Source organism: Helicoverpa zea, chromosome 12, assembly GCF_022581195.2.
Source record: "Helicoverpa zea isolate HzStark_Cry1AcR chromosome 12, ilHelZeax1.1, whole genome shotgun sequence".
NCBI classification, from domain to species: domain Eukaryota; kingdom Metazoa; phylum Arthropoda; class Insecta; order Lepidoptera; family Noctuidae; genus Helicoverpa; species Helicoverpa zea.
Window position 1 is genome coordinate 4,945,905 of NC_061463.1, and position 14,458 is coordinate 4,960,362.

The 14,458-nt window shown below is 41.0% G+C and overlaps 1 protein-coding gene across 1 annotated transcript; it reads right to left on the reverse strand.

The window, feature by feature from the left end:
* Positions 1 to 4,619: 4,619 nt before the first annotated feature.
* On the reverse strand, positions 4,620 to 13,792 carry LOC124635167 (WW domain-binding protein 11). Its single transcript, XM_047170973.1, has 11 exons — positions 13,579 to 13,792; positions 12,961 to 13,086; positions 12,378 to 12,475; positions 11,729 to 11,875; positions 11,414 to 11,524; positions 10,947 to 11,087; positions 10,102 to 10,340; positions 8,902 to 9,059; positions 6,486 to 6,602; positions 5,865 to 6,023; positions 4,620 to 5,355 (listed from the first exon to the last, which is right to left on the reverse strand). Exons 1-11 carry the CDS (start codon positions 13,640 to 13,642, stop codon positions 5,141 to 5,143), a joined length of 1,575 nt encoding a protein of 524 aa, XP_047026929.1. The 5' UTR covers positions 13,643 to 13,792; the 3' UTR covers positions 4,620 to 5,140.
* Between the last annotated feature and the right edge of the window lie 666 nt (positions 13,793 to 14,458).

Sequence of the window (14,458 nt, forward strand, 5' to 3'; positions counted from 1 at the left end):
CATCCGTGAGTTGTGATTTTTTCTGTGCAATGGCAACATTAAATTTATAAAAAAATATATTGAAGTGACAGTTCGTTGTTTTTGACAAGTGACTTTTTTGTGTGTGGAGCTCTTGACAAAAATGTGGTAAGTTTCTTGTTTTATACCTTATTTAGATTGTTATTTTATATCAAAATAAATGTGAAGAAATTTCCTTTACGAAATATGTATTATTACGACAATTTCAAAACGTTTACATAGTATAATTTAGGTGGAAAAGTTATACGATCACTACACGATCATCGTTTGATACTTTTCTATTGTTTACAGTGTATTCTAATTGGTTATTTTTGTTAAATAAATGCAAAATATACGAGAATCGTTCACTATTAGCACGTTAATGGCTATTTACAAACGAAATACATTGAGATGGGGTCTATAATGATTAAAATGTTAAGACGTTATTCATGATTTTAGTGTTGGTGAGCCGACTCCCCTTGGACTGATCTACTTACAACGCAAATAATGGTTTGTTCACACGGAGCGTTTTATGATCAATTTGGGAATGTTTTGTGGCTTTTGGCTTTGTTTATGTATCTACTTATAGGTGACGGCATGTTTATTTAGTTTTCGTTTTTCAATATCAAAGAATGAAAAATACCTAAAATTACAGTTTTACAGTGTATTTATTTTACTGTAATACCAATAACCGCTTTCTTTTTTTCTATTTAACATAATAAAAAATTATATGTAATAAAATTATATAAAAGTAAACATGTTTGCTCTATAAACATACCGAACAGTAATATGCGTGTTTCATTAAAACAACGTCGTCGTGTGAACACGCTATTAGCCGGGCGGCCATCTTGTCACATTTTTACGTCGCCCGAGGCCCAGTGACCGCTTGAGAAACACTTAACTTTGTTTATTTTTTCATGACAGAAAACTAATTACTTATATTAAGATATTGGTATCATTTTAAAGAGTATATCCTGTACTAATATAATAAAAAAACATTGTTACCAGTAATCACTATATTTTTCTTATAAAACTCGGAATAAAAAAAAAATCGATATTTTTTTTGATATCCTCAACTTTATACTTTATTATCATCCTATAATATTAATTAAAGTAATTTACTTTTAATCAAATTAAATTTTACGTTCTTTTAGCTTTCCGTGAGTATTTTTTATTCGAATCTAGCTATTGTAGTTTTTCAGTAGTAATCATTTTTGTTGAGAGAGTCTCGCTTGGTCGTAAAAAAGCAATTGACATTTCATGCGCGGACAGGTGGGCCGAGAATCACTGCGCGGCTTGGACGCTTGAGTGGCTAGAGCAGTTTGGGAAAAAATGTGGTGTTGTATTATCACGTACGCCTTCCTAACAGGAAAACAAATTAGTTTCTCATAACTACCAAAAACACTGACTCATCACAACTTTCGATTTTTTTTTATTTTCATGAAGTAGAAAACAATATAACAATAGTATCAATCAAATACCAAACTAATAAACTATAACCAAATAAAGGTGCCGTAATTTTCAAGGGTTTGTGTTTAAACACCACCCAAAAAAGTACCTATTTTACTACCAAAAAAATTCTAAACGGTTAACAAAATGGATAAATGGTCACCAAATAACGTTTCCAAAAATATTATTAGGTAAAACCATTTTTCGTATTATTGACTACTAAAAAAATATATGGACGCCTTTAAAATACACTTTAGACCAAATATTATATATTGTCACTACTTAGATGTTACCAATTATGTAATACCATGACTCCTAATTTGGTCAGTTTTGTTAGACTAAAAAAGCTAACGATCGCTAGAATATTTCCCAAATACCAATTAATATACTGGGGTTCCCAAACGTACGTCGCTTATTTATTGTTATATGAATTTGTGTGTAACTCAGTAGTAAAATGTAAGCACGAAACATGCAGCAAGCATGGCTTCTGTCACGGCTCCGGCACTGCGGGGCTCCGGCGGTCCCATGCGAGCTTATCGTCGCAGATGGTTTTCACGCTCACCACCGCAGCTTCGGCTTGCTGGCCGGCTCTGCCGGCCAGCCTCAGCCGCGGCGGCAAGCCTTAAAAACTACCTGCGCCTCAGCTCGCAGGCCGCCTCGTCCCTCTGCGCCTACGCGGATTTGAATTGCACTCTAGGGGTAGGGCAGACAAGACTACGTGGAGTCGGTTTTGCAGCGATTCGTTTTCGTCACTAACTTTGATTTTGGTATAGTCCGCGCCAAATAAACGTGCAATGGTAACACGATCAAAACAAGTGTATCGCGGTAAGAGGCGTCCTTGTCGCAAAGGATTACAAACCTTTGGTCAAAAGTATGATCAGTCAGTAAAACTTTCCGAGTAGAGTACCTACACAAGTTGAGTAGTCTATCCCAAGCGCATTCCAAATTCGAAATGACGGAAGGACATTATTACAAAATGGCGGACAGGTGATGCGCCCCTGACGGCAGGGCGGTTGAATGACCTTTATTGCATGTTTATTTGGCGCGTACTATAGTAATATTAATCTTTTAGTTGGATAGAATTTGGTGACCATTAATCCATTTTGGGAACCAAAAATAATATTTGTGCGAGATTTGCGATTTTTCTGATGTTATTTTATTTTTTTTGGATCATAATATTATATACTTTAGTGCCCTTTTAATAAAGTCAATTTATTTTTTTTGGAGTTGTTTATTTTATTTGGTGCCTCAGCTTAGAGTCTTAAAAATATTTTTGGTGATCGCCTAAATTATACCCATTTTCAAGAACTGGTCAACAATCTTTTCAAGTTGTGCATGTCATTGTATTGCTACACAAGAGAATACGATAATCATCTATTATACTAAATGATAAAGAGGAAAAAGTTTTTTGTTTGTTTGCTACAAACCTTAAATGCTCTGAACCTACTGAGCTGACTACTGGGAAGCTAGACTATGCCTGAGTAACATAAGGTATATTTTGTCCTGCTACGGGGAGAATCTCCCCCGGGACGCGAGTGAAACCGCGGGAACACAGCTAATTAGTAATATGAACAAATAAGAATTCATTTGACACGTGATTGCTTAAGTTTCGTGACAAGCATGCATGAATCTTATTTTTCTAGTTGATGATAAAATGATAACCCGCAGTACGACGGATGGCAATTTTTATTGATATGTTTTGACGTTTTTAATAGTCATAGATATCAATTTGTTTCTAGGGACTATATACAGTTGAAGTGTATCGGAAATTCTTTAAGCTTAGAAGCACCAAGATGCTGTTACTGTTACAGCCTTTTTTTATCGTCCCACTGCTGAGCACAGGCCTCCTCTCACACGGAGAAGGATTGAGCATAAATCACCACGCTTGCTCAATGCGGACCAAGATACACTATATTTTTTATTTTTTTGTTCAACTTTGGGTCACATAGATTGAATATGTACGATCCCGGACATTAGATAAAGGTCTAGTAACATTCTAACCTTCGCAAAGGAGATTGGGCAAGAATGTATGAAGTTTGGTCCAAATGTCCACCGCGAACGAGACCTATATAATTCAATAGTCCACTTAATTTAGAGTAACTTTTACTAAGAAAGTAAAAAAAAAACAATGCCAAAAAAAAGTTATAGCCAAAAATGTATTCTTAATTTTCGGTAGTTTTTGTATGTTATCATTATTATTTTTTATTTTATTCCACTTCCATTTCCGCACTTTATCTAAAACTAAGATGAGTTATTTAATTTGCATATAAACAACGCATATTTTTTTGCCCGATGGATGACGAATCACTAACCAATTGAGGCGCCAGAAGTGCTTGAATATACTCAGCGGTGCCTGGATCTAAGAAAGGTCGATGTAACTGGCGGTATCTTCTCTCTAATAGTGAACAATTGTATTTTGTCAGAAAGTACGAAAATCGAACATTACGAAAAGTAATTGAAAAAATGAAATTGATAAAATCTATGCAATGAGTTTTTTGATTTTGCTATAACTTTTTTCTGGTATTATATTTTTTTTTTACTTTCATAACAAAAAATGTTCCGTATTTAACGGGCTATCTAGCTATATAGGTCTCGTTCGTGGTGGACATTTGGACCGGAATCGCCCATTGTCCTTTGTAGTATAATACATTGACGGATCAACCGGTATGACTGATTGTATTATACAACCAAAATAAGAACAGTGGCAAGTTGCTAGTACTTTATTCCTAGTCATTATTTTATTATCTTTATTATCCTATTATGTGGTTTTCTTCTATAAATATGTTTGCCTGATTTGGTAATAATTAAGTTTAGGTACTGTTTTTATTTTCCGGTATCCAAACTAAATATGGATTTTACGGGTCATTTGCATACTCATGTAAACACAAGATAATGTAAGAATTAACGTCTTGTTTTTTATAAACATTCCAATATTTTGTTATTTTAAATTCTTAGTATTTCAGAAGCTTTTCAAAATAATTTTGATAATTCAACTCGCGATTACATAGCTACGTCACTTCGATATAGGCAGTGCAAAATTAAATTGTTTCGTTTTTGAACTTATGTAATAACGATAAAAATATTAAAAACAAAAGATTCTATACTTCCTACTTTTGGAATATAGAGCAAGTGTGATATTAGTTTTGGATTTTAAACAAAATGACAGAATCGAAAACGTTAAAATCATTTTATTATTCCATACTTATAACCTAAACATAGTATTTACAAAATTAGATCGTAGGCTAGCACGTTGTTATGACTTTGGGCATGCTGTGGCTATTCGAAGCCATTTTGAAAATCAGTTGCTAAAAGAAAATAGTATTTCAATTAAAAGTATATCGACGATAATGTTACCGAATCGTATTAACCTAATATAAAAATACGTTACTGTGTCGTATTTTTAGAAATATTTCCATCTTCACGTCAGAAGTACGATTCCGTACAAATGACTGTTAAAGACTGATTTTTAGAGTGAATATTGTCTTAGATTATTTATAAATTATATTCCATTACTGGAGTCAGTAGTTAGACTAGGACAGAACGAAGTACTCTGCCATCTAATCAAAGGATTTTCAAATTCATAGTTCCTTTGTTTCTTACTCACGGTCAAGCCCCAACAATCAAAATTGAACCTTAACTCTCTCACTAAAAGTTGAAAATCGCATGACCTAAAAACACCTAGTCTTATAACTCGCTACAAAAGTCCTTCCATTTCCTTCATGAACTGCATATAAGCGTCGTCCTTGCTCGGCACTTGTTTAGGTATGTCAGCCGGCCTCTGTATGGCCCCGGATTTGATTCCCGGCTTAGGCTTTTTGTCCTCGCGTTTGACTCTTAGAGCTGACGGCACGAATCTGGTGACGTCGGCTGATAGATTCCTTATCTGTGGTTTGGCACTGATTGTTGCACCTGGAATAAATATTTTTGGATACTGAACGAGGTGTAGCTACAGGATGGAATATTTTGTAAAATAAAAGCAAAATAAGTTTGATCACGGACGGGTTTTGTCAACTGAACTGAAAAAAAAACTAATTGGTGTGCGACCGATAATGGGATTTTAGGGACGGTCATAGTAAACTTTTGTAGGGGGTTTTATAGTTTCAAAAATAATGTCTGAAATTTTATTAACTAGACAATTATAAATTCCTTATAGTTTGACCTCGCTATATGCGGTGTACACTACCCGTGTTAGACAAGCATTCCCTGAATATGATCCGGGTACCTACTTTCACCTGTTATCTACCAAAATCAGCACTGAAGACTAACAGACGGTCTTTGACCATAACAGGAATAACATTAATTTTAGTCAAAGGTTTTTATTTCATATAGACCGGTGCAAGGTTCTGATGACTGGTTATGTTCCTGTTTTTTGACTCCTAACAAATAAAGTAAATATAAAAAATAAAACTACTACTAACCTTGCTGAGCATCCTTCTTAGTAATAAGCTGCGGTGCTGCACTGAGCACGGAGAGCTGTGGATGCGGTTTGGGCGGCGGCGGCGGCGCCAGCGGCCGCAGCAGGCGGGGCGGAGCTCCCGGCGGCGGGCCCGGCGGGCGTAGCATGCCGCGGGGAAGGCCTAGAAATTGAAGATAGAGTGAGGAACGATATGCCCATGTGTTTATTAGTGTTTTTGTTGTCTTACTGTAGGTTACAGGTCTTTTATCGTAAAGTAGCTGCGTCATAGCAGTCGTATGTATTGCATCGAAAACATTTAAAAACAAGGCAGATATAATTGTTAAACGCGTTTTTAAACGCTAAGAAAGACAACATAAAAGCATGCCGTCGTTGTTTAAATAGCTTGGTGTGCATCGGCGCTAAAACATGGATGACCTTACAATATTTTTATAGATCTGAATTATGTATAATAATAATAATTTTTTTCTTTCACATCCCTCTTTTTTAATGCTCAACAGTCTGACCCGGACAAGAGTCGTCTTGTCCGAGTCAGACGGTATAGGTATAGGTACTGCAAGCAACAGCTTTAATTATTGCAGTACCTATCAAAAAAAATATCCATATTCAGGCACGAAATGTTTACCTGTAGGCGGTGGTCCCGGGGGCCCGGGCGGTGGTCCGGGGGGACCGGGAGGTGGCCCGGGCGGGCCCAGACGGAGTGGCGGCGCTAATGGCGCACGGAGAGGTGGTGGCCGGAGACCTGTAGACATATTGGTAGGTTATTTGGCTATTTCTAATTATGTATGTTGACGAAAATTTATTTTCGAACCAAATTACAAGCGGAGATATACATAATGCAAAATCTCCTAAGAAAGTAGCGCGCCAAAATGCGGATGTTAGGGGAACGAGGAACGTTAGTAGCTCCGTCCTTACACGTCAAGGAACTAGCCCATAAAATTTTAAAATATTATCCCCAATCAAGAAAAATATTGATTTGCTGCGAATTTCAATAACCTGTCTATCTGTGGATAAGAGATATTAAGTTGTTGGACATGTAGTAGTATAAGTTACCAGGAGGTAAGAGCGGCGGCGGCATCTGCCTGAGCTCGGCGCCGGGCGGCTCGAGCGTGAAGTCTGGCGGCGCCACGTGCGGCACGTGCGGGCCTCCCTCCGGCTCGCTGTCCGAGTCACTGTCACATACATGATCACTCACCAGGAGGTAAGAGCGGCGGCGGCATCTGCCTGAGCTCGGCGCCGGGCGGCTCGAGCGTGAAGTCTGGCGGCGCCACGTGCGGCACGTGCGGGCCTCCCTCCGGCTCGCTGTCCGAGTCACTGTCACATACATGATCACTCACCAGGAGGTAAGAGCGGCGGCGGCATCTGCCTGAGCTCGGCGCCGGGCGGCTCGAGCGTGAAGTCTGGCGGCGCCACGTGCGGCACGTGCGGGCCTCCCTCCGGCTCGCTGTCCGAGTCACTGTCACATACATGATCACTCACCAGGAGGTAAGAGCGGCGGCGGCATCTGCCTGAGCTCGGCGCCGGGCGGCTCGAGCGTGAAGTCTGGCGGCGCCACGTGCGGCACGTGCGGGCCTCCCTCCGGCTCGCTGTCCGAGTCACTGTCACATACATGATCACTCACCAGGAGGTAAGAGCGGCGGCGGCATCTGCCTGAGCTCGGCGCCGGGCGGCTCGAGCGTGAAGTCTGGCGGCGCCACGTGCGGCACGTGCGGGCCTCCCTCCGGCTCGCTGTCCGAGTCACTGTCACATACATGATCACTCACCAGGAGGTAAGAGCGGCGGCGGCATCTGCCTGAGCTCGGCGCCGGGCGGCTCGAGCGTGAAGTCTGGCGGCGCCACGTGCGGCACGTGCGGGCCTCCCTCCGGCTCGCTGTCCGAGTCACTGTCACATACATGATCACTCACCAGGAGGTAAGAGCGGCGGCGGCATCTGCCTGAGCTCGGCGCCGGGCGGCTCGAGCGTGAAGTCTGGCGGCGCCACGTGCGGCACGTGCGGGCCTCCCTCCGGCTCGCTGTCCGAGTCACTGTCACATACATGATCACTCACCAGGAGGTAAGAGCGGCGGCGGCATCTGCCTGAGCTCGGCGCCGGGCGGCTCGAGCGTGAAGTCTGGCGGCGCCACGTGCGGCACGTGCGGGCCTCCCTCCGGCTCGCTGTCCGAGTCACTGTCACATACATGATCACTCACCAGGAGGTAAGAGCGGCGGCGGCATCTGCCTGAGCTCGGCGCCGGGCGGCTCGAGCGTGAAGTCTGGCGGCGCCACGTGCGGCACGTGCGGGCCTCCCTCCGGCTCGCTGTCCGAGTCACTGTCACATACATGATCACTCACCAGGAGGTAAGAGCGGCGGCGGCATCTGCCTGAGCTCGGCGCCGGGCGGCTCGAGCGTGAAGTCTGGCGGCGCCACGTGCGGCACGTGCGGGCCTCCCTCCGGCTCGCTGTCCGAGTCACTGTCACATACATGATCACTCACCAGGAGGTAAGAGCGGCGGCGGCATCTGCCTGAGCTCGGCGCCGGGCGGCTCGAGCGTGAAGTCTGGCGGCGCCACGTGCGGCACGTGCGGGCCTCCCTCCGGCTCGCTGTCCGAGTCACTGTCACATACATGATCACTCACCAGGAGGTAAGAGCGGCGGCGGCATCTGCCTGAGCTCGGCGCCGGGCGGCTCGAGCGTGAAGTCTGGCGGCGCCACGTGCGGCACGTGCGGGCCTCCCTCCGGCTCGCTGTCCGAGTCACTGTCACATACATGATCACTCACCAGGAGGTAAGAGCGGCGGCGGCATCTGCCTGAGCTCGGCGCCGGGCGGCTCGAGCGTGAAGTCTGGCGGCGCCACGTGCGGCACGTGCGGGCCTCCCTCCGGCTCGCTGTCCGAGTCACTGTCACATACATGATCACTCACCAGGAGGTAAGAGCGGCGGCGGCATCTGCCTGAGCTCGGCGCCGGGCGGCTCGAGCGTGAAGTCTGGCGGCGCCACGTGCGGCACGTGCGGGCCTCCCTCCGGCTCGCTGTCCGAGTCACTGTCACATACATGATCACTCACCAGGAGGTAAGAGCGGCGGCGGCATCTGCCTGAGCTCGGCGCCGGGCGGCTCGAGCGTGAAGTCTGGCGGCGCCACGTGCGGCACGTGCGGGCCTCCCTCCGGCTCGCTGTCCGAGTCACTGTCGCGACCACCGCCCGAACGTTTGAGGGCGCTTAATCTGTAAGAAAAGGAAGTTTGATTATCACTCCATTATATTTTGGATGCTTGCACTATTTTTTTCATCATTTGCGAAAGGGTGCGACTACATCTGGCGAATGCGCCTTAAATGTGCAGCTCGCGATCCATTTACGTGCTGCCCGCGAGCTCCTCCACGCACATAGGCTCAGTAATGTTGTAGAATCATTTAAGACCTAGCGCGCCGCAGGAGCGGCGCATGAACTAAAATGCACGCAGGCAGCTCGCAAAAGACCCTCGAGCTGCACATTCGCCAGATGTGAACGCACATTGCAAATGCATTAATTTTGCCTGACCTACTGCTCAACATAGTGGGACAGCATAGGCTAACAAAAAACGAATTTTTATCATCAATACATAAGGATACAAAAGGTGCCGTATGTGTCATAAAAACGTTTCGATGTCTGAACAATTTACAAAACATAAAATGACACAACCATAATTCAAATAAACCAACAAACTTAACCATACCTAGCATTCAAATTCGATCTCTCTCCCTCTTCCGGTGCACCTCTTCCATTTCCTTCATAAAGTCATCAATGTTCTGCCCAGACAGCGCTAACATGCGTTGCTGTAAGGACGTCGGTTTGGGCGCCTGAGCTATCACAACCCAAGCCGACAACAACAACCAGATTCCTCAAATAATCCTTACCTAGCATTCAAATCCGCAGCCCGATCTCTCTCCCTCTTCCGGTGCACCTCTTCCATTTCCTTCATAAAGTCATCGATGTTCTGACCAGACAGCGCTAACATGCGTTGCTGTAAGGACGTGGGTTTGGGCGCCTGCCTGAGCTAACATACTATGAAAACAACCAAATACCTCAAACCAATCGTTACCTAGCATTCAAATCCGCAGCCCGATCTCTCTCCCTCTTCCGGTGCACCTCTTCCATTTCCTTCATAAAATCGTCGATATTCTGACCAAACAGCGCTAACATGCGTTGCTGTAAGGACGTCGGTTTGGGTGATTGAGCTATCACAATCCAAGCCAACAACAACAACCAGATTCCTCAAATAATCCTTACCTAGCATTCAAATCCGCAGCCCGATCTCTCTCCCTCTTCCGATGCACCTCTTCCATTTCCTTCATAAAGTCATCAATGTTCTGACCAGATAGCGCTAACATGCGTTGCTGTAAGGACGTCGGTTTGGGTGCTTGAGTCGCGGCGTTCGCTTGAGGATTCACTGAATCATCTTCAACGACTTCCCCGTCTATGTTTTCGGGAACTGGTTTCGCTTGAACTTGAACCTTTGGTAATGGTGCCTGAAAATTTGAGTTTAGTTAAATTTTTGTGTGTTGTATAGGCTTCGTTTAAGAGACATTGAGAATGGTCTATGGCTATGTTGTACTGCCTTTTTGCAAGAACTAGTTCCCCAAATGTCAGTCAATTAGGAATTTCCTATGCTAAGTATTAATAGGTATCTTTTGATAAATAGTGATAAAAAAATACCTACTACCAGTTTACAAAACAAATCAAAAGTCAAAATTGTGTAATTTAAAGATTCCAGATTGTTATCTATCATAAGATAGCAGTGGATATTTCATAATTATTACGCGCAATAAATAAAAATATTTTGATACATAAAAACTAGCAGATTCCCGCTGTTTCTATTTAACTACTTCACACACCTTTTTTGAGTGTCTGTGTAGCTTCATACCGGTTCTTCTCCATAAGACCAACTCTTTGGAACCGTGCAACTAGTTTGACGTTTTGAAAGAGCTTTCATAGGCTTTTTTGAAATAAAATAAAATTACTTTGACAACCTATACTGAAAGTATTTTCCATCGGAGCAGTACTTCCTGAGATTAGCCACTCAACGACACAACAACCTTTATATTAACTACATAGCTACGTATAAATATACTTACACACTCCCCAGGTGGTCCTTCATCCGGCATATCAGAGAAGCGCAGTACTTTAGCATGCTTTTCCTTTTCCAGTACTAAGATCTCGAAGTCACACGGCGGGCCTGGGGGCACGCCAGGCGGTTCTACGCCAACCGGCCGTTCCTAGAATATTGCGGTACTATACAAGCGTAAACTGTTGTATTCTAGTGTAAGATTTATATGAACGAAAGTGGTGATTTAAAATTATCTTGATTTATTTAGAAAAAGAAACTGATGAAGAGCAATGTAGCTGAAAAGACCCTTAATGGGAGTTCGAATTTTATAAATTACGTAAGTAGATATAATGAAAAGATACCTTATGTCAACTCTTATACTACAAATTGAGATCATCAGAAATGGACCATCTTGATCGAGTTTCGAAACACATTGGTAAAAAAATTTGCAGCAAAAAGAGTCTAATATGTATACGAAAAGAAAAACCAGCTTACTTTGTATGCAGAATCTTTCTTCAGTATAGGTTTGACAACCACAGGATGCACTGCGTCAATAGGTAGAGGTATTTGTGAGGGTACATTACTAAATATGAGGTTATCTGGTACCTGCAAAAGTAATTGTACTTCCAAAATTAATTTTTCTTAGGAAAAGTTGTTAAAGCAGGATCTTTTTTTGATTATTTTAATATGTATTTTTTCATTTTTTATTAAAACTGACACAGTAAAATTCTTATCATAGAAACCAGAAAAAAATATAAAAATTAAACATAAATGACCATAAACAATATTCAATATATGTAGGGAACTTACTTGTAAAGTAGGCAAAGGAATATCATCCACTTGTACTGACTGGGCATGCTTCACAGATTCGTAGTATGATATCAAATGGGCCCTCCTTTTCTCATATTCCATTTCCTGACGTTTGAGGTCCACCCATTTTTCTGGGTCATCTTTATCCTAGAATTTTGATTAAAAATGTTATTGCAAGGGAATAATCTTGAAATATTTCACTGTTCTCTTTTCCTGTCAATGTAAGTTTTATGTGGTTTCCCATTTATAAGGTTGAGAACCCTATAACGGTTATCCAACACTAATCTAGGCTGTTATGATTTTTCTTTAGAAAACCAAACCGCAAAAATAGCTTTCAAAATCCCCACAAAACACCCATTTTTAGATTTTATTTATTCTTTTTACCTAAACTGCCAAGAAGTTATGTTTTCACTCACATCTTGTTTACCTTAATATCAGACCCATAGTACAGGTAGAAAAATGCAAAGTCATCATAGCATTGTAAAATTTTGATTATCATATTACCATGCATTTCTTTAATCTACCTTGTTATTCTATATAGTTTCAACACTTTGGGAAATATTGTGCAACACCATCGCTTGCAATCTCTATAATCCTATAGAGATAATATGGTAAAAGGTTATTTAAAAAAAAAATATTTGATACTTACATACATCTTCAGAACTCTATCAAAAGTCTCCCTTAATTTTTTTCTTTTCTCTTTTAAAACTTTTTCGTTCAGCGGTGACGGTTGTAAGACGTTGTACTCTGGGTAAACATGAGAATAAAGAATTCAGTATCATTTTTTTTTCATCAGGGGGAAAATCCTCATGGGCTACCCTTCACCCGGGGTTAGTGGAGGGGGTGTGCCGGACTCTTACCGGCTCAAAACCCACCCAGTGTTGCCACCAATTACCTTGGTAATTGTGGTCTTCAGAATTTAATTGAGTGAGATTATTTAATTTCATCAGAGTTAACTGTGTAAGTTAATTATTAATCATAAGTAGGATAGTCATGCAACATAATCTGTACTATTATTATAAACCTGAAGATTATGTTCCTTTCCTTGAATGTGCTAAACAATATAAAAAAAATATTTAAGTGTTAAGTATAACTTTTACCCGGTGCACTAAGTAGTTCCCAAGGAATATAGGCATAGGGGGAAGTTACTTAAGAGTCTCCTCAAGAGGAAGGGTAACTAAAAGGTTTTGGATGCAAACTAAAAAGTTTAAATGAATTAAAACAAAACCTACCCATTTCATCAATTTTCTGTAGCTCCTCCAAGATCTGAGTGGGATCTTTCATCTTCAGTACAGCGGCTCTCACCATCTGCCGCTGCCGTTTATTCTTCTTCAATTCCTTTTTCCTTGCTTCTTTTCCTGATGGCAGAAAAAGTTGGATTCAGGCATGAACAATAAAAAATAATTCTACTGTCTTGTACTCTGAACGTGTTACTCTTAAATGTTAAAACTATAGGCTGGATTCTGATAAATCTAACTAGCAGTAATGTAGCTTATAGGTCAGGTAGCGTATAGCAGAATAACAAACAAGCTCCTTTCTTTTATTCCATGTGTGCGAAGTAGTTCCCTACGGATGAAGCTAAAACCATAGGCGGAAGCTAGTAACGTACATTATAAGCTTCCTTCTACATATTTTTCATCATAAAATGCAGCGACCATTAGGGCAGTCAATATATTCAAACAATTCCTTGAGTGGGATGGATATGGAGGAATGAAAGACCAAGATAGTTAGGCCATTTTTATAACAACATGAAAACGAAACTATGTGTTAGCTTTTTTCTATTTAAAACACAAAAATTATGTCGTGAAGAATTATAAACGAGTTTCCATAAAAATATAACCAATACTTACTTGCTTGATCTGTAGGATTCATGTATTTACCACTTTTAGTGGTATTTATGGAACGGCGCCCCATCTTGGCTGATTGTAGCTAACCTAAAACTAAATAATTATTTACTAGCAGTTACTTCTGTGAAAAATCGATCTCAAAATTCACAAACGAAAACTCTCCAAGCCAACAAGCGTTCGTTCGTTTGGTTATTTTGTTTGACATAAGGAAGGTTATCTTTTGTCAAATCTGACAGCAAACTGACATTGACTGAATTGAAAGGTTAATAATGTTGCTAGTATCATCATTACCTATCTAAAACTCAAAAGTAAAAAAGGTTTTATGTTTAGGTTTTAATTTTGTAAATCATTCGTAGGTTTAAAAATAAAAATAGCCCTTTTTCTATTTTTACATAAAACTCATGTATTTTTCTATTCTGTTCACGAAACACACGTTACATTTCATGTGAAAGATTGTTCTGTGCATTGTGCATGCATTATGTGGGACAAAGTATCTTACTTAAAGTACTAGTATGTATTTTGCCCCCTTTTACTTTTCCGAAGTCCAGGGATAAGTCAACTTTGAACAGTTATCCTAGAAAACTAGAATGAAAGTATTCAAAGTAGTGCATGCGTTGTATTATCTTTTTATTCACAAAATAATAATGATGACTGTCGACAAGTCCTAATATTATGAAAAATACCAACGTAGAATTACAAAAAAAAATATTTTATTACTAACGTAAAAGTTAGATTAATTTAAGACTTTAAAAATCTTAAGTACCTACCTACCTTTCAATTTACTTTATTATCGTCGCTACGTAGAGCAGGTAAAACTTTTTTGTTATATTATTATTCGTTGATATTTGATATCCACATTCATTTTCATTAAATTTACACTATT

What these genes read in the sequence shown, in the direction of transcription:
- LOC124635167 (XM_047170973.1), bottom strand. Translation starts at nt 13,642, where the DNA reads ATGGGGCGCCGTTCCATAAATACCACTAAAAGTGGTAAATACATGAAT. An exon ending in ATAGAGTTCTGAAGATGTAT is followed by an intron (nt 11,876 to 12,377) that starts GTAAGTATCAAA and finishes TCAAAATTCTAG; the next exon opens with GATAAAGATGACCCAGAAAA. An exon ending in TAAGAAGGATGCTCAGCAAG is followed by an intron (nt 5,356 to 5,864) that starts GTTAGTAGTAGT and finishes TATTTATTCCAG; the next exon opens with GTGCAACAATCAGTGCCAAA.